The sequence below is a fragment of a genome, unplaced genomic scaffold (genome assembly GCF_019419815.1).
Source record: "Pyrus x bretschneideri cultivar Hongxiangsu unplaced genomic scaffold, Pyrus_bretschneideri_v1 Contig13, whole genome shotgun sequence".
Classification (NCBI taxonomy): Eukaryota; Viridiplantae; Streptophyta; class Magnoliopsida; order Rosales; family Rosaceae; genus Pyrus; species Pyrus x bretschneideri.
The window spans coordinates 1,526,288-1,551,370 of NW_025999424.1; the positions used below are offsets into that span (position 1 = coordinate 1,526,288).

At 38.0% G+C, this 25,083-nt stretch overlaps 2 protein-coding genes, 1 non-coding gene and 1 pseudogene across 3 annotated transcripts; 2 read left to right on the plus strand and 2 right to left on the minus strand.

Annotated features, from left to right (window-relative positions):
* On the minus strand, positions 1 to 2,998 carry LOC103959748. The gene is made up of 8 exons (XR_007256215.1): positions 2,700 to 2,998; positions 2,427 to 2,510; positions 2,267 to 2,308; positions 1,763 to 1,930; positions 1,249 to 1,301; positions 933 to 1,154; positions 552 to 598; positions 1 to 453 (listed from the first exon to the last, which is right to left on the minus strand). It is a non-coding gene; the product is annotated as an uncharacterized LOC103959748 (transcript).
* Positions 2,999 to 5,609: 2,611 nt separating this feature from the next.
* Positions 5,610 to 6,423, plus strand: LOC103959749 (oleosin Ara h 10.0102). Its single transcript, XM_009372110.3, has one exon. The coding sequence runs from the start codon at positions 5,691 to 5,693 to the stop codon at positions 6,198 to 6,200; it is 510 nt and encodes a 169-aa protein (XP_009370385.2). The 5' UTR covers positions 5,610 to 5,690; the 3' UTR covers positions 6,201 to 6,423.
* Positions 6,424 to 10,701: 4,278 nt separating this feature from the next.
* Positions 10,702 to 14,188, minus strand: LOC103965858 (probable trehalose-phosphate phosphatase 2). The gene is given in 10 exon segments (XM_009378948.2): positions 10,702 to 11,385; positions 11,564 to 11,704; positions 11,801 to 11,878; positions 11,995 to 12,096; positions 12,430 to 12,486; positions 12,564 to 12,689; positions 12,795 to 12,866; positions 13,050 to 13,066; positions 13,069 to 13,189; positions 13,275 to 14,188. Coding segments are annotated over 10 exon segments (948 nt in total). The 5' UTR covers positions 13,368 to 14,188; the 3' UTR covers positions 10,702 to 11,244.
* A 1,391-nt stretch (positions 14,189 to 15,579) lies between these two features.
* Positions 15,580 to 24,954, plus strand: LOC103965816 (annotated as a pseudogene).
* Positions 24,955 to 25,083: the final 129 nt, after the last annotated feature.

The window sequence follows — 25,083 nt, forward strand, 5'->3', positions numbered from 1 at the left end:
TAGAGATCATCCCGGTGCCTATAACACCGGTAATATACCTTCACGATCAACTCAAAGGACGTTTAAGCAATGATTAAAACCAATACAAAAATTAATCAAGTCAATAACACCAAAATTACAAGTGCTACTCTGGTTTTTGGCGAGTCGTGCTACCTACCAACATGCACATAAACAACTAGAGAAATATAATTCAGCATTTCTCTGCACTGATTCCTTATCTGTAGATGCCTCCATCATTTGAAGATTCTTTCTTTGGCCATAGTCCGGGTCTTTTAGGACTTTCTCTTTCTTTATAAGTCGTGAGGGACGCTTCAAATGAGTATTGAATCTTCAGTCTATCAGCATAAGTACCTCCTTAACAAATTTTCCGGCGTTCTGTTTCTAGCCAGACCGCCAGTTCATGAAATCCTAACATGCATTTCTTCCCCAACTTCCGCAAATATTTCGTCCACCCTTTTTAAAAGAAGAATCTATTCAAACCTCTCATAAATGAATTTTCAAAACAAAAGTAAAATGTCTGAACTAAACTTTGACACCGAGATCATTCTTACCTGTGTGCGTCTATATTCACCTCTGCAATCCACGTCGTTAGATAAACCTGAAAAATCAAATTGATTTAGAGGTACTGAGATCCATGAAGGGAAATACCAAGCTTTGATAATTTATTATTCGACTATAATGTGCGACTCCATTCTATTTCACTTTGATGAAAAGTGAATAACTATTTCAAACATGTTACGAATTATCTGTGTCAGTCTCAGTTCTTAAAATCGATAAAAGAAATCATTTCAGACCAACCCGTATCCCTCATGCTGTATATCCTGACTAGGAAATTCCACATGTATTGGAGAAATACGAAGATAATGAGAAACAATTTGAGCACAAACATATTTTTCAGGATTACCAATTGCATTAATCAATAGCATCCATACCTGCAAAACATCATGATCTGGCTGCTGATTACATCGTGCAGCTCGCATTTCGAATTTCTGATCATCCAATCTTGGATAGATTGGCTTACAAGTCTCCTCACCATATAAGTTGCATATACTCAACTCACCAAATTCTCCCGGATAAAGCTCATCCGACCAATCCAAACTGTTTACTGTTGGAACATCACAACTAATTGAAAGTAATTCCACTACAACCAAACGCTGCATGGACAAAACAACACAATGACATAAAATGTAACATAGAACATACAGAAATTTGACCAGATACCATAGCAGCCCAGGAGTGACAACTTACCTTCAAATTTAGCTCCAATATAAACATCTGGACAAGCTCATCCGCCAGTTTTTCTGAGATTGTTTCCACAATCAGAGTTTAGAATCATATGAAACTTATAGGATCTTAGCTTTACGCATTTTTTTTACTGATTTAGGTGGCTGTTTAGTGCTTTACCAACCGTACAATACCAAAGGACATTGTTGCTAGTAAAGGCAGGTTGGGTCAAAGGACCTCTGATATACTCTATTTCTCTAGCTGTCTTAACCTCTATTGTATTTTCACTTGAGATTTTGCATAGTTCCCTTAACATCTCAAACTATTTAAAAAATGTTGGATGACCAGAGAAACTCATCACAAAAGTGGAATCTCTGAACCACGAACATGTTCATGTACATTTGTAAGATCGGGCAGTGAAAAGGCACACCCCATTGTGACAGAAAAAAATGTATAGACTTAAACTAAAACCAAGCATATGCACATGATCAATCAATATCACATGAAAAGATGTAAGAGGGTCTTTAATTTAACGAACCAAAGCAAGAGATGGACCAAAATGCAAAGACTGGAATTCCGCCACCATCTCCGGGATCATTCTTATCTTCAGAACAGCCAGAAGATTGTACGAGTGGATTATTGGTTGCCCCTTGACAAAGCATCTCATGGATCTACTAGTTTGGACCATGTGAGTTACAACTGAAACCTGGAGATAATAGTGATAAAACAAACAAAATAAAAAAAATGAAAGCACCAAACGATCTCTTAAAAAATGAAAATCCTTTCTTCATTCAGTATGCAACTATACATCATAAAATTTGATAACCGTCCCGAGAAGTCAAACCATACATGTTATTAAGTAACTTATAAGTCCAAATTGCTTATATGAATCAGTCTGACATGATCCTGAAAACTCATATGTTGTATTGACATTCATCTAAAATTAATGTCGTCGACGTTTTGAGTCAATACAAACCACATGCTGTCTATTTCAGATAACACAATTTACTAAAAATACTAGTAAAATGATGAAGATGCATACCAAGTCCTTGTACGAGGATAAAAGTCCGCTTCGATGAAGCTCCTGAAACGAAATTAAGAAAGTATTACAACACAAGAGCAGTGCTTATCATGATCAATGTTGCAAGTGTTGTAAAAGCGGTCGTGTAAAAGGCTAAAAGCTGCATGCTTGTTAACATTACCTGCTGCTTAAATAATTTCTGGAAGCTTTCTTTCGTATATTAGGCATATCACTCAGAACTCCCAACTCCATTGAAGGCATGTATCTGAAGCAAAACGCGCGCGCACACACAGAGAGTCAGTCAGTCACACTCACTCTGAACAATTGAAGCTCTAAGCAAAAAGCATGAAAATTTAAAACTTAAACAAAAAAAGCATGGGAATTTAAGCGTGAAATTGAATTCCTAAACATGCCCTAGAAAATCAAATGTTTACAGACGCAGTAAAACACCTACTTGAGAGAAAGATACGAGTTTACGAGAGAGGTGGCGTGTGATCTTGCAGTGGAAGAAGAAGAAGCCCATTGCTGTCTGCAAGAAGATAACTTGGGCCATTGATTTCTCAGGTTTCTCTGCGCGGTGGGTCTCCACAGCCTCGCCGTTGATGCTAGTGCCGGTGACGGTGAGGGGCTTTGGGGTGCTGGGTTCTCTGGTTTTGGAGTATAAGGAGAGGAACAAGAAGAAGAAGGAGTTGCTGGGTACGGAGTTTCCATTGCTGGGTTTTCAGCTGGATTCGCCATTGCAGGTGAGGGGAGAAGGCGGCGTAGGGGGAAGCGTGTCCTCTGACGCACGTGAGTCGTGGCACGCTTGGAATGCCAAATATGACAAACCACTGTGGGGTTTGTTCGCGAATATGAAAAATATACAATGTCGTTTCTACCCTTATTGATTATGCAGAACAGCAAGGGCAGTATTGACTTTCAAGTTTCATTTCAGCTCAAACTCACTCAAATTGAAAGATGATGTGTTTTTGCATGTAAGCTTTTGATAACATGACAGTTATCGGACCTTGAAGAATTTTCAACACTAAACTTATCGTACTCTCAACCGTCATTTACTCACTTTCACTACTAAGCGAGTGTGATTGTTTGGCCTGAACTACAGGTTGGGCTAAGAATAAGTAATCTGATTTGAAAAAGCCATAATTCTCAGTCCATTAATGATTTCTCAGGTCTGTAAGCTTTCAATGCAAGAAAGTACTTGTCGATCGAGTCCCTATAGAAATATGACTATGAAAGGATAAAGCTCAAGCATGATTCGGTCGAGTCCTAGATGAATTAGAATTACTAAGGAAAGGATCAGGATGTGTTTCTAATAAATGTGAATTATCCAAAGAATCATAATTCATGCTTGATCATGTAAGGATGAATCACGTGCATAATGGAACTAGGCTCAGAATCCTTGTTCAAATCAAAGAAGTCAAGACTGAATAAATATTGAATCTCCGCTAAGGAAGGGATAATTAGGGAATATCGAGGTAAATGCTGAGTAGGCACAGTCCTATCAAGACTCTACCTCAACATGCCTATTTATAATGAGTCATCCCTATAAATAGAAAATGTTATGCAACGTGAGAAGCCCTTTCAACTCAACAAACAACTCAAAACGCTCTACACGAAAACACTAATTATCCTAACCTTCTCATCAACACGTCTTCGGTTCGGTTTGAATAAGTAAACAACATTGTATTGACAACCGGCGACATCTTCAATTTGAATAAGCTGGAGCAAGAATCAAACGATTTAGCAACACTTTCAGTCTGGACAAGTATGCAATACTGCTTTTGGCTGGTTGGTTATCTATCCAAATCTCTTCCGGTGAAGAGTTATCTATTCTTTCGCTTAAAGAGGTCAATTTATTAGTTTCTCATCAAAGTGAAGCGTTCTATGATCGATTACTCTCAGTGCATTTCATAGTTCAGCATTCAGATGGCTGGACCACGTTCATCATATAAACACTCATCTCCTTTGAGCATCTTTGCCCTTTCAGCATGCTATTGATTCGACACACGTATATTCTCACCAATATAGTTGAAGCAACCGAACTTGGCGTACAAGATCATGAACTTCGCAGTGAATAAGACACCTTGTCTTCAGGTTCTAGAACCCAAGGTCGATAGGCATTCCTTCCTCGAGCGTAGTTGCTCAAGTGCAGAAGTCTACAATGCATTCGACACTGCCACCACATCTATTCTACTCACTCAATCGAGTTTGGTTGCGTTCACTAGAAGAACGTAATTAACTCAATAATTACTCAGCTTGCACGTCACGTAAGCCTAATAATTTTCAAAGTGAATAATAACACAAAATGATTTTACAAATAACATTATTAGAGCATAATGAGTAAATAGATGAATTGATTCACGTGTATGCTAATGCTATGCTCTACGTAGAGCAAGTATGTGGATCTTCTGTATTTTTTTGCATGTGAACATTGGATTCGCATTTTTTATGAGTTTAATTATTTTTTGTTGGAAATTTATGAGTTGAAAACTTGCAACTGAAATTGCATTTCTCCACTCAAAAAATAAATTAAAAATAAAAAAGCAATTCGGTGCACATATACAAGAGATTTTTCAGTATGACCGTCACACGAGATTGTACACCACGTGGCCTTATATAAATGATGGGTTATGTGTGTTAAAAGGTTAATAACTTAAAAATTAAAATTTTCCACCACTTGCTTAAAAACACATGGTGTACCATCCGTATTCCCGTCACAACTAAAAATTTCTCCACATATACAACACGCACAGGCAAACTCGAGCGAGTAACGCCCGTTCATAAAACAACAGGCACCAAAATAAAGTGGTAGAACCGAATGTCAAAGAGTAATGTTAGGGAGGTCAAATTTTTTTAATTAAATTTGCAAATTAAACGATGTGGTTGTAGATGATAATATTATTAATTAAATGTCGATTAACGTACTTGTTTTTTATTAATGACACATTATTTAATTTGCAATTTAATTTAAAAAATTTGTCCTCCTTGATATTACCCAACGCAAAACATGGCAACAAAGACAACGCCGGTTCAGTAGTATATAATTTTTGTTTTTCTAATTTCCCAAAACTGCACTGAAACAATGGAGAAATTTTCAATTGTGGTGGAAACACAAGTGGTACACCACTTATCTTAATAGAAGTGGTGGGAAATTTTATTTTGTAAGTTATTAACATTTTAGCACACATATCCCATTATTTGTATAATAATATGAAATGTACCACTCCATGTATCGGTTACATTGAAAAATCTCTCGAAACAGTGAAACTTGTTCCTCATGCAAAGCCCCAACTCACCCTCTCAAACCTTACGTGTCACCGCCTCATCTCCTATAAAACCACCACCTCGCCACCTCCTCTTCCTCCATCTCTATCCTTCCACTACAGTTCTCCAAGCTCTCTTTCTCTTAAACTCTCTCTCTCTCTCCATCCACCTCTCGTCAACAATGGCAGACCGTCCTCAGCCACACCATATCCAAGTTCGCCCCGCCCAGCCGCGCTATGGCGAGCACGAGTGGGGTGAACATGGAGGATTTGGTGGCGGTGGCCCCTCAGCCGGCCAAGTTCTTGCAGTGATAGCCGGCCTTCCATTAGGTGGAACCCTACTAGCGCTTGCTGGTCTCACTCTCCTGGGGACAGTCATTAGTGCTCTCGTTGCGACCCCGCTCTTCATCATCTTCAGCCCGGTTCTTGTCCCTGCTCTTTTCGTCATCGGGCTTGCTGTCACCGGATTTTTGACCTCCGGGGCTTTTGGGCTGACTGGGCTGTCGGCGCTGTCTTGGATCACCAACTACATCAGGAGGACACCCGTGGTGCCGGAGACCCTGGACGAGGCGAAGAGGCGCGCGGCGGAAATGGGAGAGTACGTGGGGCAGAAGACAAAGGAGGTTGGGCAGGACATCCAGAGTAAGTCCCACGAAACAAAGAGGCAAACCGGACATACTGAAAGTCGTTGAAGGGAATGGAATGGAAGATATTTGAGAGGTTTTCGACTTTTACGAACGAGGTTGCTTGTATATGAAAATGGAAGGGAAATAATGTTGGAAAACTTCTGGTTTTTTCTGTAATTTGATGTACGTAGCCGGCAGCCTGTAGACTGGCAGTTCTTGTGTGTGTTTGCATTGTTGTGTTTATCGTATGCTCTCCAATCTATTGTATTGCAAATATCCGTTTGTGCAATCTCTCTCTCTCTCTCGATCGATCGATCGATCGATCGAATGAACCCGTCCGATTTCCGAGCTAGATAAATAAAGAGAACCAATAACTCCTCTGAAACCACAATTAAGAAGTTATATTTGTCATGTTACATTTAAATTCGAACTCATTACAGTATGCTAGACTATACTCTTATGCTACAAATGAATACAAAATTCGAGAAGTTATCGGAACCCGATGAAATCGGTTTTCCGGTGGTAGGGCAGACCAAAGGGTTTTCATTGAGGAGGATGCTCGGATCCGGCACCACCAGTTTCGGTCTCCATGTGAGTAGGCTCGTTTGCTTCGTTAGGTATCCAAAACTTGAGAACGCTTGATGCAGTGACGAACATGGCTACTTCGTTAGGTATCCAAACCTTGAGAACGCTTGATGCAGCGGCGAACATGGCTCTGCGAGGTGCCCACTTCAAGCACGATGGAACTCCGATGTAACTGTTCCAGCATGCCACCTACAGAGAATACCAATTGATAAGAGTCCATATTCGATAAGTTTATCTCACCATTATTCGATTATTTAAACCGACTCCTCTCACATGGTTTCATCACGTAAGGGTTTCTGAGAATTCAAGCAACTAAAATACTGGCAGTTTTGGAGATAAACTGCGAAATACTAGCATCTAAAGTGATATTCAGTTAAACGTATGGATCCTACTGCCTTAATTAATAGGCAACTAACGACAACAAGCATTTCTATATGATAAACATATGAAAAGTGTTCCAAATCCTTATATTTACTGTTAAAGTACTAGAAGTTCAAAGGATCCAAACCTCTCTTTATGTCCTTTGAAGTAGCGAAGGCATCGATTATCATATATTGACAGATAAACGCAGTGATTCTGGTAGAGAAACAGACGGAATCATTAAGAAAACAATGCCACAGAAATTAGAAGTTAAATAATGAATGAAAAGTTAAAATAAATTAATAAATAAATAAAAATAAATAAAAAAGTCACCTCCGGCGGTATCCAGATGGTATTTTGAAGAGCATGTAACAGAACTTGGGTGATGGCCTGATGGGTAAAGCATATTCGATCTGCTCCATGTTTCTTATGAGTTGTGGTCTTTATCAACCTGAAGTTCATGAATAAAACATAAATTTCAGATTAAAGGAAACAACTTGAAAGTGGACAAGCACTAAGTATAGTCAGTTCCATGCACAAAGACATGCTCATTGTTTAATATCAATGAAATCCGCTACAACAAACCATGGCATGGAACACGCTTAGATACCATACATCGCTGATAACAGCGGTACATCAAAGCAATGCAATCAAACCAGTACAGAAATATTACTACGGTCGTGCAGTCCAACATTCAACTCCAAACAAACGAATATATATTTCTTCAACTAACAACATCAAGGTGAGGGCGAGCTTGGTGCAACAGAAAGGTTGCTTTTTTATGATCTAAAGGTCATGGGTTCGAGTAGTTAAAATAACTTCTTTACAAAATAAAGGTAAGGTTGCGTAGATAGACATGCTCTCCAAACTCTCGCAAAGCAAAGAATCTTGTTGGCTTGAGGTCGCTCTTTAACAACAACAGGTTCAATTTAACAACACAAAACCGTCGTAAGCAAATATTCCAATGTAAAAACAAAATCATCAACCGGCGTCAATGGCCATGCTGCGCACCGTTTCGTCGTCGAACTCTGTCATCGACGTCTTCATCCTTGTGACGGGAGGTCACGGAGTCTCACTCGAGTTTATACTTTGTCAGGTTTATAAACGGGTCACGATATTTCAAACCCGAATCTTTATGTGGACGTGGACGTTCTAAAAATGGGCCGAATTATTTGGGTAAAGCGGGGTGCATTGGGCCCAAGCTCTGTGGCCCTAAGTTGTAATTTAACACCGCAAGACGTTTCTGTGCCTAAATGATGACCATGCATGGTACATTGTAGACAAATATTTCATGAAGTACTTTGAAAATGAAAATTATATGAAGTTATTTAACAAAATAAACACAGATTTATTTTACAAAATCGAAAATAAATATCGAGTTGTACTTCAACTATTACTTTTTTTTAATCATTGAATGCATATAAAGTGAGATGAAAATTGTGTTATATCTAAACATTTATGATTAATTATCACTTTTGCTTTGTTTATGTTAAGATATTTGAGGAAACTGAAAAAAGAATTCAAAGAATACTTATGAAGAAAGTTGGGATCCAAGACAATCCGGCCAATTAACACCCAATTGCCCTTACACCTTCCTTCACTACAACTTTATTCCAGCATGACTGTCCCATATGTCTTGATGCCCACATCGTTCGCGGAATTCCCGTGGTAGCTTCTTTGTCGCATACCTTTCGCGAAATTTCATGAGTGTCACTGTCCCAAAAATTGTTATTATCCATCATTATTGTCGCCCAACCTATATTTTTGTTCTACGAGCTTGTACCAAGAAACTCATGGTGATCATAATTTATGGGAAAGAATGTTTTCTTATGGCATGGTGGGATGAATTCCATCATAATACCACCTACTAAGTGAGAAATTTATTGTCGCCCAAACTATTTGCTATTGTTGTCCCGGTAAACTTTGAGTTCATCGTAAACTATTTGCTATACGGTGACGTGACATTATTGTTGAAGTGCTTCAGGATCCTACAAATGTAGCTACAAGAGGCATTTGATTGTGGAGCTCCAACGATGCTACTGGGGCCTAGATGTTGCCGTGGATAGGTTGGTTGTCATGGTGACAGTTTCACTACTTTGGTAACCGATATGGATAATGTTAGAACTTTACCCTAAAACATATATACAACCAAACAAATAAAAATGTTCAGGAAGTTGAATATTAGTTACATGGGTTAATAGTAACATTCGTGCGATTGGCAAGAATACAAGGTTGCCACACACTCTACTTTTCAGCACTGGCAAAGCTACATAAGAGCAAGGAGGGGCAGTTGCCCCTCCCTTTGCCAGAAATTAAGCCTAGGAGCTATGGTCCACCCCTCCGGTTTCGTCCGGAAAACTTGCAGCGCCGTGAGGGACAAAATTCCAAAAATCTTAAAAGAGGAGGAAGAAGAATTTCAGCCATCAGAACCCAAACTCGCGATCTGTTCTCCTCTGCCTATTCGAACCCCTGCACCTCGCAAATCTCATATGCATATGGGGTTTGAAGCTCGAAGGAAAACTGGCGATGCGGGTGTGTGAAAGCATGAGCAAATGGGAGAGGCATTGGGCTATTGTAATTTTGGGCTAGAAGCTTTTAAAAAAATAAAAGAAAAGAATAAGGCCCTGGGCTATTGCAATCATGGCGTTAGGCCCAAAAATTGGGCTAGTGGATATAAAATAAAATATAAAAAAAGGTTGAGTCGCAGCCACAAGAGAAAAAGGAGGGCAATTTGGGGTTGAAGCAATAACAGGAAGAGGGCAACTACAAAAGGACGAGTTTCAATACTTTTGTCTCGACATGTCAACAAAATTAAAGCACATTTTTTTGGTAATTATTCTCACTCGGAGACGTAAAGAGATTCCGACTAGACTTTGACACTCAAAAGATTCGTGATTACTTTGGTTTATAAACTTCTTACATTGACTTTGGTATTCTCGGTTCCAACCGTTTTAGTAGAGAAAATGTTTTTTGCTGTAAGCATTCTCAAAACACCACTGCATAACAAAAAAGGAGATCAATGATGATAGCTTTGTTGTTTACATTAAGGGCTGGTTTGGTATTGCTGTGCTTTGAAAAAAAACTGCTTCTGCTGTGCTGTGAGAATAAGCAGCTGTGAAATAAAGCAGCAGAGTGTTTGGTAAACTTTTTTGTAAAAGTGCTTTTGAAAAAAAAAAAGTAGTATTAGAGTGTTTGGTAAACTTTTATGTAAAACAGATGTGAAAAAAAGCTGGTTTTTCAAAGCTAGGTTTTGCAGCTTCTTGTTTTTGGCTTGTTTTCATCCAAAACTGTGAAAAAAAGCTGAAACTGAGTGTTTACCAAACACAAAAACAGCTCCCAGCTTTTTTTGATAGCAGCTTTTTTCAGAATCACCTCAGTACCAAACCAGGTCTAAGAGAGGTGTTTTTGCTTTTATTGATAATAAGCTTATTATGCAACATTTTCATGACATAAAACATTGCCAGCAACAATTGTAACTTGTTTATATTGATACATTATGAACGATACTTAAATTTTTTACTATATAAAAGGATTTTGTTGTCTACATTTTTTTGGAACATTGTATACACTTTTAAATTTCGCCCATTCCCTCGAAAATTTCTGGCTTCACCACTGCTCTTCAGTGATCAATCCAATGATCTGGAGATAATTCACACAAACAAGTATAAAGATAATCTCCTAATTGGCTACCCCAAGCGCGCACTACTGATACGAGCACAAGCCCACAAGTTTAGATCCACCACAAAATACAATAAACACAAAGAACCTAAACTAGGCACACGTAATATCATCACCAACAAGCAAAACCACATCCAATCATTGCTAACAAGCGATGCCACATCACTCGCTAGATGAGATGTTACAAGCTAGACACGGTAGAAACAAAAATAATGAAGGTTTTTATGTTAGTATAAGAATGAAATTGCCATAGAACCAATATGAACAAGCGAAAAAAAAATACAACACTAGCCCTTCTAGAAAAAAAAAAAGAAAAAAAAAAAAAAACATCTATCTTTTTTTTTTTTTTCTTCTGCTATTATTCTGATATTTTCAAAGAAGCTATTTACACCTTCTTTCAAATTATCCCAACTTTGAATCGTTAGCCAACCATTAATTAGTACCTAATCCAAATTAGTCCCCACTAAATCCCTGCAACTTTATGCATTCAGGTGTCTTTCCTCCATGCAGCAAGGCATGACAAGAAACTCGTGACTTCCGTTGGGTCACGCAACGAGTACAAAGCCTTGGTCTCCTTTGGAGTGGATGAAACAACAATAGGGAAGCCTCTTCCAATTCTCCTAATAGCCTGTAAAAAAAATCCACATCAAGTTAATCATGTTAATTAGCACATAGTTGTTGTCAATAATCACAGCTTAAATAATGTATTCAATCTGCAAGGCCTTGTCGGACAGGGAAGGCTGGTTGGCCGGTAAGGATAGCCGGACGACCGGCTGTTCCCACAATGTCTCTATATATATATGCACCTCAAAAGCATCTTCATCAGTTTTGTCATCTCCAATATAGATTGGGAGGACATCAGTGGAGCTGCAGAACCCTGGTGTGTCAAGCAAATATTGCAAGGCTCGACCTTTGTTCCAGTCAATTTTTGGGCGTATTTCCACAACCTATTCGAAAAACTATCAAAATTTAAAAGGCTTTAATTGGGAAAGAAAACATCGTCAAATTAATCAAACAAAATAAAAATTACAATATCAATATACCTTTTTTCCTCCTGATATGCGAAAGTTTTTGAAACTTTTCATCAGAGTTTCCACCATCCCTTTAAGTGTGTCTACTTCCTGCATTTTTTGATTAACCATGCAAATACAATTAGCTATCTAACTCTGTGGAAGTTGTTTGATAATTAAATATATAATTATCTGTATTACGAGATATAATGTGTTAATTAATTAACCTCTTCTTTGACGCATCGGTAGTGAACAGAGATGCAGAATTTATTATCTTCAACCACGGCACCTTTTATACCTTTTGTTTCTTCTTTTAACAGCTTTATTATCTGCATGCAAGTTATATATCGAATAAGAAATGAGCTTCTTTAGGATGTGATTCATGTGAACCAAATAATTAAGGGCTCACTTAAAAGTGTTTTTAAAATGACTGAAAGCACTTTTAGAGAAAATATTTATGGGTTTCAAAAACACTTTAAAGTGTTTTTGCAAGAAACATCAGTTTTGTGCTTCTTCGCGAAAGCACTTTTAAGTGTTTTTTAAAGGATGACATTTTTATAGATGATTAGTTCCCAAAATATTTTCCTAAAAATGATTTCAGTTATTTTAAAAGCACTTCCAAACAAGTTAATTTCTTACTTTTATTATTTCTATGGAGTTACCTTTGCAATGGTAGGCAGAAACTCGAATGCTGGACGAAAGTTAACATATTCATTTCCCTAAAATATTAACAGAAAATTATATATAATAAAGCAATTAAGTGGAAAAATGTACTGAAATATTAATTTTGACCTACTTTTGCATCAGTGCTTCTAGATTGATGCTTGTGATAGCTGTAATTTGAAGAGCCTGAAGGGGTCGATATATCCATCCCGTGGCTTCCAGCATAGTAGATATTGTCTAATTTCACAAAATCATAAACCTAAAGCCATGCGAAAATAATATTTATATGCACATGCAAGATATATGTAAGAAAAACATTAAAGAAAAGAATTTTTAACACAAAATATAGGTACGAAAAGTTTACTTTATCTCGACGTCTTCCAGAGATTATTGCAGTCGGGAAACAACAGGCAACTTCATCCACTGCTAAACGCATCTGCAGTTATATCCATTCCAAATAACAAGTAACTTGTAAGACAATAAACTAATAAACTTGAATGTGCATAGTATTTAACTCCGCAAATGTACGTACAACTAATTAGTAACTGTTATTCGAACTTCAAAATTCATTTTCGGTTCTTTGTTTTATAGGGGAAATTTCAATTATATGATAGATTACCTTGGCCGTCATAAAAGCTTATCAGGATCTTGCACGATACGGGAGAGAGTGCCGTCATAATCCAGAAACACAACGATATCTTTTCCCTTCACTGCGCTCATCATCTGTCCAAAAGCATCCAAAGCAGACGGATGCTTTGTCTGCAGCATTGAACCAGTGTCATATTAAACACAGATCGTATTTAATTAATTAAACTTAAGACAGAATTAGTATACATGAAGTTACCAGCCATGAAGTATAAAAATCCACAGTTGGTTCTCCATGATCGTCGTATCTAATTGCTTTGGACAAGGATTCCATTTCCTCTACGTATCCCATTCCGGCCAGCTAGTAGAGACCTAGCTATACACAAAGACTACCAAAAACAATAGAAAGCTAGTGAAATATAATTCATATTTAACCCGTTGATGCTGTCATTTGTCAAACCTATATAGGCACTTAAATACCAACGTCACGCTTAATTAATTCGACATTTAGTATTCAATCTGTCTTAATGAATTTTCCATAATTACCTTTAAGCCATATGTTCACTCGAAAATCCAAATAGATCTCAGAATCACAAATTCATAAAATTTGGTATTGAAGCATAATTTTTTTTTTTGTTGCAATATTAAAGCATAAATTTGAAGAAAGTTGAGGTTCCACCATAAAACCAATTGGTAATATGGGGAGTAGCTCAACCATTTATAAGCCCTTGCATGGTTTGGTCCGTCACCTCACACGCCCTCCATGCGTGTGGCAAATTTTCAAGCCTAACACGTAGACAAAACAAACGGGATGACGTGGAGCACGTGTGGCTATTGGGGCTTCACACATGGACCAACCTGCTCTGATACCATGAAGAAAATTGAAGTTCCACTATAAAACCAATTGACAATTTGAGAAGTAACTCAACCTCATATAAGCCCTTGCATGCTTTGGTCCCTCACCTCACAAAATTAACTATGCGACATGTTACGCATGCATACTAATTACTGAGCATATACCATGAAGCTAAAAAAGCCCCAACATTTACTTATGATTTGTTTTCAATGGGAAAGAAAAGAGGATTCTGCACGGATGTAGTTAACTATGGATTCCAGCAGCAGTCATAGATGTATATGATCTTTAATTTCTTTTCCTCTCAGATTCTCTTTCACTGACAAATTGTATCTGTTTCCCACAAAACACAAACCAGAAGAAATTAACAGGATGAACACACAAAGAACATACAAAATATAGATTAAGCAGCTGATTATATATCAAGTTTTGAAACGATCAATCCAGACATACGAGTCTTGATGTATACATGCATACTAGTCTCAACACAAATTTAACTCCTTTCGAATTGTGACCTATTTCAGTATTGAACTAAAAAAGGTACACGCATACTAGCCAACATACATACATATATGGAGAACTAAAGCGAGACACATAAGGCAAACTTTGCAGAGAGATATCTAAGACAAGGACAAACAAACAAAGAGCATACCTTGAAACAAAGAGCATACCTTGATCGACTACCAGAATATTGGAGAAACTGTTGAAAATAAGGTATAATTATGTATGATCGATCCCCAGACAAAATTGAAGTTTATTTATTGTAGTGTTTTGTTTTTGCAAGTAATGCATAGAAACTTTTTTTGCACGGGGATACTTGGCCTTAAATTACCAAAATATCCTTTGATACAAGGCATGAACAACTAAAAAAATACTACAATTCCTAAAAGGATTCTTGTGGAACAAGGTAAATCTTTTTTTTGGACATTTTTGGGTGACTTTCTATATTGTGTCACGCATCAAATTTTGAAAAAGGAACTAAGTGGGATATTTTATTGAAATTCGTTATGTGTCACATGTTTAGGGATATTCCATTACCATAAAAGAAAGATCATGTGGGATTCTTATTGATTTCTTCCCCATATGCCAAGAGATACAAGCCAAAATTCTGACCAGATCCCCCTTTTCTTCGATGTGAACTAGATTCTTGGTTTGATGCATGAGAGCCATGATGGGGAATTCGAACATGAATCCAATTGTAAGAGTGCACGTTCTTCTCTTTTAAGTAAACCGTAAAACTTACAAAGTAGTAAGGATTTCCACTCTGGATCATAACTTTTAACTCTAGTTTGTATAAGCTAAAATCGAAACTCACTATGTGAGTCAGGAAAATTTGAGTTCAGTAGAAGAGAGTTGAGTATAGTATATAATTCTTGTGAGTTAGATTTTTGTAGAATCGTGTTTTAAGAATTGAACTCAGGTAATTTGAATTCTATATATGAAAATCAAATCAACATAAACTATTGTGAAAAAACCGAGTACAATTACGTAAAAGACTCTAGTATGCTTAATTTTTTTTTTGTTGACAAAACTCTAGAATGGCTCGTGTCATGTAAAGCTAAATTAAATAAATAGTTTATCAACTAGTTTTTAGTTTTGTGATACTTCTTTTCGAACAGTGGAAGTAAATGAAAAGTTTTAACAACAGAAGGAGTGCATTAGAAAATCAAAAAGAAAAATGAAAAATGGAATTGGGCCCTATTTTGACAACAGAAGGCACAGCAATATGGCCCTTATGGGCATGCAGATGGACACGACGTCGTTTCAACTTAGCGCTTCTCGCCCTGAAACGGTAACTTGCGCTGCGTCTCCGTCTCTCTCTGCATCTCTCTCGATGGACTCGTACACTCCACTGCTGGAGAAAACGCGGGTTCCCCAACCGTCGCTCCAGAAATACGCCTGTGATCTCAATCTTCTCGAAGCTCCGATCCGCCCCGAAGTACTTAGACTCCGACTCCGAACCCGGAAGAGAAGCCATTTCTCAATGCCTTCACTCCACCTCCCCCGCCGTCGTCGACCAATCGGTTCGCGAGCTATGCAGCCTCGTAGCGGACTCCAAAATTGATATCTCCCGCGGGTTTCTGGAGCTCCAGTCCGCACTCGAAGGGTCCGCCCCGAAATTCGTCGACCTTTTCGTCAAAGGTTTGGGCTTTTTGGTTCGGTTTGGGTTTCAGAGGAGCAATGGCAAGTGCTCGTTTAGTTCCGCGGCGGAGACTCATCCAGTTTGTTAAGGTGCATTGGATTCAATGGTTTAAGACCGTGTTTGGTTGAAAAGAATTAATCTTTCTTAGCATTCTACTTTGCGGAATGAATTTTGGAATTTAACGGTTTAGTGTAATTCGAATTCAGTTCTGGTTTATTGGGAAAGTTGAGGCAACCAAACAGAGTCTTACTGTCTGAATGTTTTGATTGTGCCCATTTTTTGAATTTTATAAGAATGCTGGTAAGTGAGTGATGGAGTTGGAATCTTGATGGTGTGTTTTAATGGTTGACAGATTCTGTCATGCCGATCGGATGCTGAGTCGGAACTTGTGCAGCAGGTTTTGCTGTTTATGGCAAAGAATAAGCAGTTGGGAATGGTGGGAATTTGTGACTTCTTAAGACCCTTTTTGAATTATTCGATTTTAAGGATACCTTCTCAGAGACTTCGGCCTTGTTTGCAAGGCATCTAATATCGTCGATGGCCTCTCTTTGTTGCTCAATTCCTCTTGATGCACTGCCTGTCTTGAAAATGTTGACAGACTCTCTCGTTTATGTTCCACTCAGTAATTCAAAGGTAAGTTTACTTGTTAGGCATATTGTGGTATATATTGGTTTCTTCTGCTTTTATTGGAGACGGGCGGCGGGGGGCGACTGTTTCCTCTTGGCTCGATGCTCATTAGGTTAATTATTGACAATTTGCAGGATTTTAGGAATTTCATATATTTTGCGGAATGTATGGTCGATGCATATACAGTGGTTCTGAGGAATTTGGCTGGAACTGGATTGGTATATTCTTAGCCGTTCTAATCATGTGGTTTCATCATTCTTTTTTGTGTCTTGGTTGATTTTTTCCTTTCTCTTTTCCTATATAATTAAATACTAACACATTTGTTCCTGTCCTTGTTGGCAGCTGATCGCTGAGGCTCATCACTGTGGTTTGGAACTGTCTAGATAAAATTCTTTTAATTTCTTCAGCTGGCCACATGCACTCTGGTTTGATTGAGCCCGTAGTTGAAATGTCCAAGCACTTATTGATTACCCAGAAAGATATTGGGTTGCCTTATGTGCCTAAAGCATCATCAGCTATGCTTACGTTATTTATTATCCTCGTTCAGTCAGAGCTCGAGCATGACCAACTATCTACAGTTGAAACTTCTCCACCTTCTTTTGAAGTGGAAGTATGGAGATGGTATGCTTTAGTTTATTCTTGAAACTTTGATAATATCTACGTTTTGCAGTTTTTTTAATAGGTCTTGGTGCATGTAAGAATCTATTAGGAATTGTTAGCCAGCTTATTTTACTATCACTGTCATGTGTTACTCATTGAGCAAGAGCTTATGCATTTCTTCTTGAATGACTTCATATTGACTAGGATCTAACTTTTATTTATGTATTTATTTGTTTTGTACTAAGAAAGAATGTTCATTTTGTTGGTTGTGTTCTCAATTGGATTCCATTTCCCACATTCAATGTTTGAACTTTTTGCTTATATGAATTTTTTTCCTCTTGTAGAATATGTTGTTCACAGAAATGCATGTCCTCTGAGCGAGGAGCTTTAATTCATATTCCCTGTCATTAGCCTACTGTCATCTACTTCTAAATATGTCAAAGGAGCAGCAACAGATGTGCTTGTCCTGTTACAAAAGATCTTAGTAACAGTTTTGATAGCACCAAGGGATAAACCAGCAATTGAAGCAGGATATCCATCTCTAAGCACACCTGGATCTATTGTTTTTAAATCTTACAGCGTCAATGGTTTCAGGTGTATTTTCATTTTCTCTCTCATTGTTGGAGTTATTTTCTTAGTTGAAGTAAGGGTGTTGTAATTTTCTTGCAAATCAAAGTATCCTTCGTTTTTTATCTTGTAGTCTTCATAGCCCCGTCTTAAAATAAGAAAGAAAATATTTTTTGTCCACAACATATGTAGATTGAAATTATTATAAAAGTTACATAAAACTGCAACTCTTTTCTAGCAAATGATGATTGGGTTCTATAAATTTCTACTTTTTGCTTTTCAGGATCCTTCATTGTCGAGTTTCTTCTTAAATTTTGCCTCTAGTGGTAGAACTGATGGCAAAGAGATTCATGATGTGTCAAGATCTTGGCCATCTCAATTACGAGAGTACACTTTATGGATTGTTGACAGACGAAAGTCTTCTCTACCTCTCTCCCAGTCTCAAGAGAGATTCGTTACTGGTAAATACTTTGGGACCTCTTCCAACTTTGGTGCATTTGTCTTGATCATTACTTAACATTTGCATCATATTCACGTATTCCACTATTCATTCTTGTAGGAATGCCCTTGTTACTCTGTGCAATTGCTGGGGTTTTAGTGATGCATGAGGTGCTTGGGAGTACTGCTTTAGATTCATTGGCTGCCATTGCTACAATGGATCCTAAAGTAGGAGCTCAACTATTGCTGGCTGTCCTATTTTACAATAACATATTCACTAGAAAAGATATAAGTCGCTGTGGTATGTGGTGAGTTTTCATTTCATATCCTGGATTCCTTTTGTCTTATTAAAAGAGGCACACTTACTTTTCTATGTGGCTCTTTTTTCTCAATTTTTTTCATAATTACTTTATTGAACTGTTGCTGCAGCCCAAACTTTTGACAACGCTTCCTGCACCTGCTTCACATTCTATGATGATTCCTCTTGTTGTTCAGACTATCTTGCCAATGCTTCAGAAAGATGCTAAACCGTACGTACTATGTACCATTCTGGAGGATTTTTCTTTTTTATTAATAATTTTAATTTTTTTTGAAATCCTTCATTTGATGTTCAGAACTTTGTATGCGACAGCCATTCGTTTACTTTGCCAGACTTGGGAGACCAATGACCGTGCCTTTGGGAGTTTGCAGGTTAAATTTTTCTATTTTATTTCGCATTTTCTATTGCTGATTTGTTCTTATGGTTTTGCATTTCTTCTTCTCAATTTTAGGGAGTGTTGCTTCCAAAGTTGCTCACTGAATTAAAGTATGAGAGAGACATATGCATCAGTATGGCCTGCATCAATTCGGGATGTTTGCAGAAAAAATCCTGATAGGGGTGTGGACCTCATCCTGTCTGTTTCGGTATGGTTCTCTGGATGCTGTTTCTTTTTATTTTCTCTATGCATTCAGTTCTAAGGTGTCTTCTCGTTGTCCTTGAATCAACAGGCTTGCATTGAGAACAAAGATCCTATAATTCAAGCACTTGGTTTTCAAAGTCTTGCCCACCTTTGTGCAGCTGACGTAATTGGTAATTCTGTTGTCTGTTAACATGTTTATTTCTGTTCTTGAACTAACAAAAAATGACTGATCCTCTTGCCCACCTTTGTGAAGCTGATGTAATTGGTAGTTATGTTGTCTGTTAACTAGTTTATATCTGTTCTTGAACTAACAAAAATGACTGATCCGTGCAAAATTATTTTCTTGGGCAAGACTGATTTAAAAGTTCTTTTGGCAATGAGATTCACATTTTAAAGTTCAGGCACTAGCAAGAGATATTCTAGGGCATTAGTGCAATTTACCTCATTTTAAACTATTTTTCTCTTTCAAATGAATTACTGTAAACTCTAGACAAATCTCTGTTCAGATTTTTATACAGCCTGGGACGTCATCACAAAGCATGTTCTGGATTACCGTGCAGATTCAGTTCTTTCTCATAGGTAAGCTCACATGTACAGAGTCCTACATTACATTGTGCGTCTGCTTGACAATAGCATAAAGCACCACCTTGTTGCTAGAACTACCTTTTTTTTCCCTGGAAAGTTAAGGCTAGATGTTGAGTTCAACTCCTAGAAGGAGTCCCTCTTGTTTTCCAATCTAGATGAAATTGACTTGTATATACTTAAATGTTGGGAGTGGTAATATCACCAATATTAATGACAATCCATTTTTTATCCAACCATCAAAATTGGTTATTTTTCTTTCAGTTCTGCTTTTTTATTTTTGTGGATACAGGGTTAAAGTTTTGATAGTCTTCAAGAGTCTTTCAATTATCTCTTGAAATGTAAACATACTTATAGCTCTTTAATATCTGCTTGATGGCAGCGTTTGCCTTCTTCTGAGGTGGGGTTCAATGGGTGCCGAAGCACATCCTGAAGTCTCAAAGAATGTCTTGCAAATCCTGTGGAGTGTTAGCTTGTCTGCTCACCCTGGTCTGCAGTCACAATGGGAAAAGGCAAGGGCCTCTTCCTTAGAGGCCTTAGCACAATATGAGGTAAGTTTTCTGGATGGATGCAACCTATATATTAATCTTGTCCAGATCTGATAACCAGGTTATCATAAATCTTGTGATATCTTTGCTTTGTTGGCAAATTATCTGATACCATCATCTTTTTTATATATTTTATCTTTGGCATATAGTTCTTACAGTTTTTTCTTTATGTTATGCAATGTCTTCCTAGATATCGTATGTTGAACAAAACGTTCAAGATTTCAAGAACATGAGCACAGAGTTACTTTTTTCTGAAGCAAATATAACTGTACTCAGGGCTTTGGAAGAACTTCAAGTCAAGGTCATAACTTACGAGCATCTGTAAGCAATACATTTTCTCTAATCCTACACTTGTCCAAGTATTTTGTCTAATCTGTCACTTCCGTTTAAGTGCTGAGAATATTTTCTTTTATGCTTTAGTACAAGGCGAAGATTAGTCAAGGAGAACAGAGTTTTAGGAAGTAAGATTGAGAAGCTACTGGATGTGTTTCCACAGGTGATCTTTTCTTCAGGTATAAAGACATTGGTGTCTTATATGAGTTTTTGTAAAGAGAAGTTGGTGGACACATACAGACAATTGGCACACACGACTCCTGGTTACTTTTTTGGATTGTTCAGTAAAGAGAATGTCAAACTTACTTTAATCCGTTGTCTTTTTGGATAAGTTTTGGATGGAAGGTTGTACTTTAAGAAAATACAACATGATTCCTTGTGTTCATTAAATCCATGTCCTGAGCAGAGTTATTACCTTATTGTTAATGGTGATTTATCAAACTTAATTATCTTGATGTGCTCTTGTTATTGAATAGCATATTTCCATCTTTCTCTTGAGTATGAGGCTCTGAGCATATGACATTGCATTTTCAGGGAAAAAAAGTAACGCTAGAGAGCTACCTGGTGCAGCCCTGCTATGTCTTTCCTTTACTCCTAAAGATGTAAACACCGTAAGGACATCAAGGGTAAGATAATATCACCCGTATGCAACTATCACCCTTATTCTTCTCCTTGATGTGCTTTAAATCTCCATTATTATTGTGTATATTAGGGATTCCGAGATACACATGCTGGATATGAGAAGGCATTGGTGGAACTAGCTTCATCCATTCAGCTTTCAAGAAATATTTTTGTTGCCCTTATTTCACTGCAATCTTGGAAGTCCTTTATGCGACGTTGGCTGGGGGCGGATATCTTATCCTTTGATACTCAAGTCTCCTCTGTTGTCTTGGATAAAACCGCTAAAGCTGCTAGTGACATTCTGAAGGTACACTGTCTTGTTTTGCTTTATGTGTACAGAATTTTACCTCTGGTTATTTGAGCCTGTGCTGAATTTCCTTCTTTTTTGCTTTATCTAATGTCCAGAGTATGATAAAAGCAGCAGAAGAGGTTATTCCTAGATCTGCTGAAAATATTGCACTGGCTGCTGGTGCACTTTGTGCGGTAAGATCAGGTCTCTCATGCTTGAATTTTATGGTTACTATGCCTCTTTACTATGTCTCACATGCTTTGTTCAGCCTTAAGTTTTACCTATGTTTGCTGTTTGTTAGGTCTTGCCTCCATCTGCTCATACTGTTAAATCAGCTGCCTCAAAATTTCTGTTGAAGTGGTTGGTCCAGCCTGAACATGAACACTGCAGATGGTCTGCTGCAATTTCTCTTGGATTGATCTCAAGTTGCCTACATGTAACTGATCATAAGCAAAAGTTTGAGAATATCACTGGACTTGTCGAGGTTTGTAAGTTCTGATTGATGCTATTCTTGTTTCTTTCTTCTGTATCTATTTTTTTTTTTTTTAATTTGGTGTTGACCTCCCGCCTATGAATCATTCGAGATCAGAAAAATAATTTTTATAGTTACCTTGATAAATAAGCACTGGAATATTTTGGTGCTATTGTCTGCATGTTTTTTTTACTGTTAGTGCATGATTTTAGGTTATGTGTAGAAGCAGTAGCACCCTTGTTAGAGGAGCTTGTGGGGTTGCCTTGGGTTTTTGTTGCCAAGATCTTCTGACCAGCGTTGATGCTGCTGGTAAATCTAACATGGAAAAGGAAACAGGCAAGATGTCGGAAACAGACTTGCTTGGTATGATAGTTAAGGCGTTATCCCTGGTGATAGGTCAGCTCACTCAGTTTCCATCTGATGTTTTGGAAAGTCTGTCTGCATATTTCCCACCTAGCACTTTTGGTATAGATGTGAATACAACTTCTGAACTGTCACATGAGAACTCTGATGACTTCCTCGAAGATATCTGGGGTGTTGCTGGACTTGTTCTTGGTTTGGCGAGTACTGTTGGTGCAATGTACAGGGCTGGGGCACATGATGCTGTTCTTAAGATAAAGGGCTTAATTGTTTCATGGATTCCACATATGACTACTCTGGTTCAAGGGTCTGCGTCTTGCTCTCGGGGTTCTGAGATAGTCTTATCAGTAGGGTCCTGTCTTGCACTTCCAATTATAGTGGAATTCTGCCAAAGAGTAGAACTGATGGATGATAATGAAGTACATCCCAATGTGAGACAAACCGACATCAGGTATTTGATTGCTGATGTAACTATGGGTCTTTTCTGATATATTGAATTATTGTGTTCAGACAGGCAATGCCCCTTATGTTTGCACGGTAGTGACTGTGATAAGGTGCCTTTCACAAGCTCCTAGGCTTCCAACCTTGGATTGGGGTGCTATCATCAGACGCTGCATGAGATACGAAGCTCAGGTTGCTGAGTTGTTTCCAACAGACGTATCTCTTGAAAAGGGATCCCTTAGGGAGGAACGTGTAAAGTTCTCATTGGTTCATGCAAATAAGTTTGATCCACTTCTAAGTTTCCTTGATGATCTCTCTGACTTGTCCAGATTCAGAACACTTGAGTTAAAGCTGCAATCTTGTATTCTCGGTCATCTTGTAGATCTCGTCAAAGTATTCTCAGGTTCAAGGCTTGAGAAAATGTTTGATGATGTCTGTAGCTACTTCTCTTCAGTTACTTCATATCAATCATATGACACCAATGAGACAAGCTTATTACGGATTTCATGCTGGAAGGGTATCTATCAGTGTTTAGATGAAGCTTCCCTTGACTCTCTAGAGTACATATCTCACATAGAAAATTGCATGGAGGTGCTCTTTTCCTTGATGCGTGTGACGCAGTTAGCTGCCATGGTAGGAAAGCATTTCGTAGAGGAGTGGTCTGAAGCTGTTAGGTGCTTTGGGAAGGCTCGGAAAAGTTGGTTGTTGAACTTCCTGCAGGTATACTATAACCATATACTTACTAATGCACGTTTCTATAAATGTGCATTCCTACAGCAACTCTTATTATAGCTTGCTGCTTGAAGAACATGCAAACAAAAATGAGTTGCAACTTGCAACCTTCAGAAAATCCTATGATATTTTTTCTGTTTCTTTACAAGCTCGGTAGAAGTTTAATCTAGAAAGTTATAACGCTATCAATATGTCAGTACGGCTTCATTCATATTAAAAGCCATTAAGATACAAATGTTTAAGTTGAACCTGCTGCCGCACACATGTTCAAGTCATTTAATTGCATGGACCTTACAGGTTACCCAGGAGGACTTGCAGTAGAGAGATGGACAGCTTATTGAAGTTCTGAAAAAGATTCAAACCAAAGCTAAGCTAGTTAGCGTCGGCTCCATCTCATTGACTGAGCTGGGAAGGTTAAAGCCTTGGATATTTAACATTCAATCAAATGGTTAGGATTTTTTTAATTATCTGTTCATTTCTTAAAACTGTAATATAGTTAGTTTCTCTATGTCATGGTTAATCAACATAAGAAAATGGATGTACTGTGAAAGTCTTACTAGGGAAGTTTTAATAACCGTTGACTTTGCTTGAAATTTACGTATTTGCAGTTATATGGGATGTGCTCGTTGAGGTTGTAGCAGCTTTGCAACATGCAGATGGAAGTGTCAAAAGACAGTGGCTTGTTGATGCAGTTGAAATCAGTTGTGTATTGAGTTATCCTTCCACGGTATGGTGTAAGCATTCGTTTTCCCTTGTTGAGACACAGAGTTCACTTCCCTTCGATGAAGTTCAATGTCCACTCTTGTGCAAATTCAAGATGGACTTTGCTTGTGCATGACTTTTGTTCCTTAGCATCTGGCTCTGATAATTAATTGCTCTGACCTTAATTCTCCGACAGGCGCTTACAATTTCTTGGATTGCTATCTGGTAGCTGGAGCAAATATCTGCCTCTTCTGATTCTGGACCAACATGCCGTGCTGAGCGATTTACCAGTCACCGTTTCCTCTCTTCTCTCAGACGTTAGTTGGGGAGGACTTGAGGAATTGATCCTTCCATCTCTTTTTGCATCGACAGAACGCATATACAATTGGACTACACATATCGCGCAGTGGTGAGGATATCCCGCCTGACATGCAAGCCATTGACAAAGTGAGAGTTCCATGGCTGTTTTCCTATTGACAGTGATGCATAGTACCTGTGTATCTCTGAAGCATTACCTGCCTCTTGAGAAGCAGCTTCTGCTTGCCAATATGGCGGTTTCTTGACATATGACCGACATTGTCTGTTGTGGCTGTGCAAGCCAAAATGAGAGTTATCGGCATCTGATGTGTGGTGGTTGCTTGTCTCTTTCACCTGAGCTCGAATCTTCTTTTTTACTCACCTCAAACAATAAGTTTTAGTTTCAATATTCCTTTAAACTATTTTTTCAGCCAATTTACCCCCTCAGTAATCTCACGTAGGGGGAGTTAGTCAAATTCTTGTAATCCGAAGAACTCAACATTTTCCCAAAAAAAATTAAAAAAAAAAAAATTGAGAAACGATTGGCCTAGTTGGATTATTAGT

Excerpts from the sequence above, each read along its gene's own strand:
- LOC103959749 (XM_009372110.3), top strand. The coding sequence starts at position 5,691 with ATGGCAGACCGTCCTCAGCCACACCATATCCAAGTTCGCCCCGCCCAG.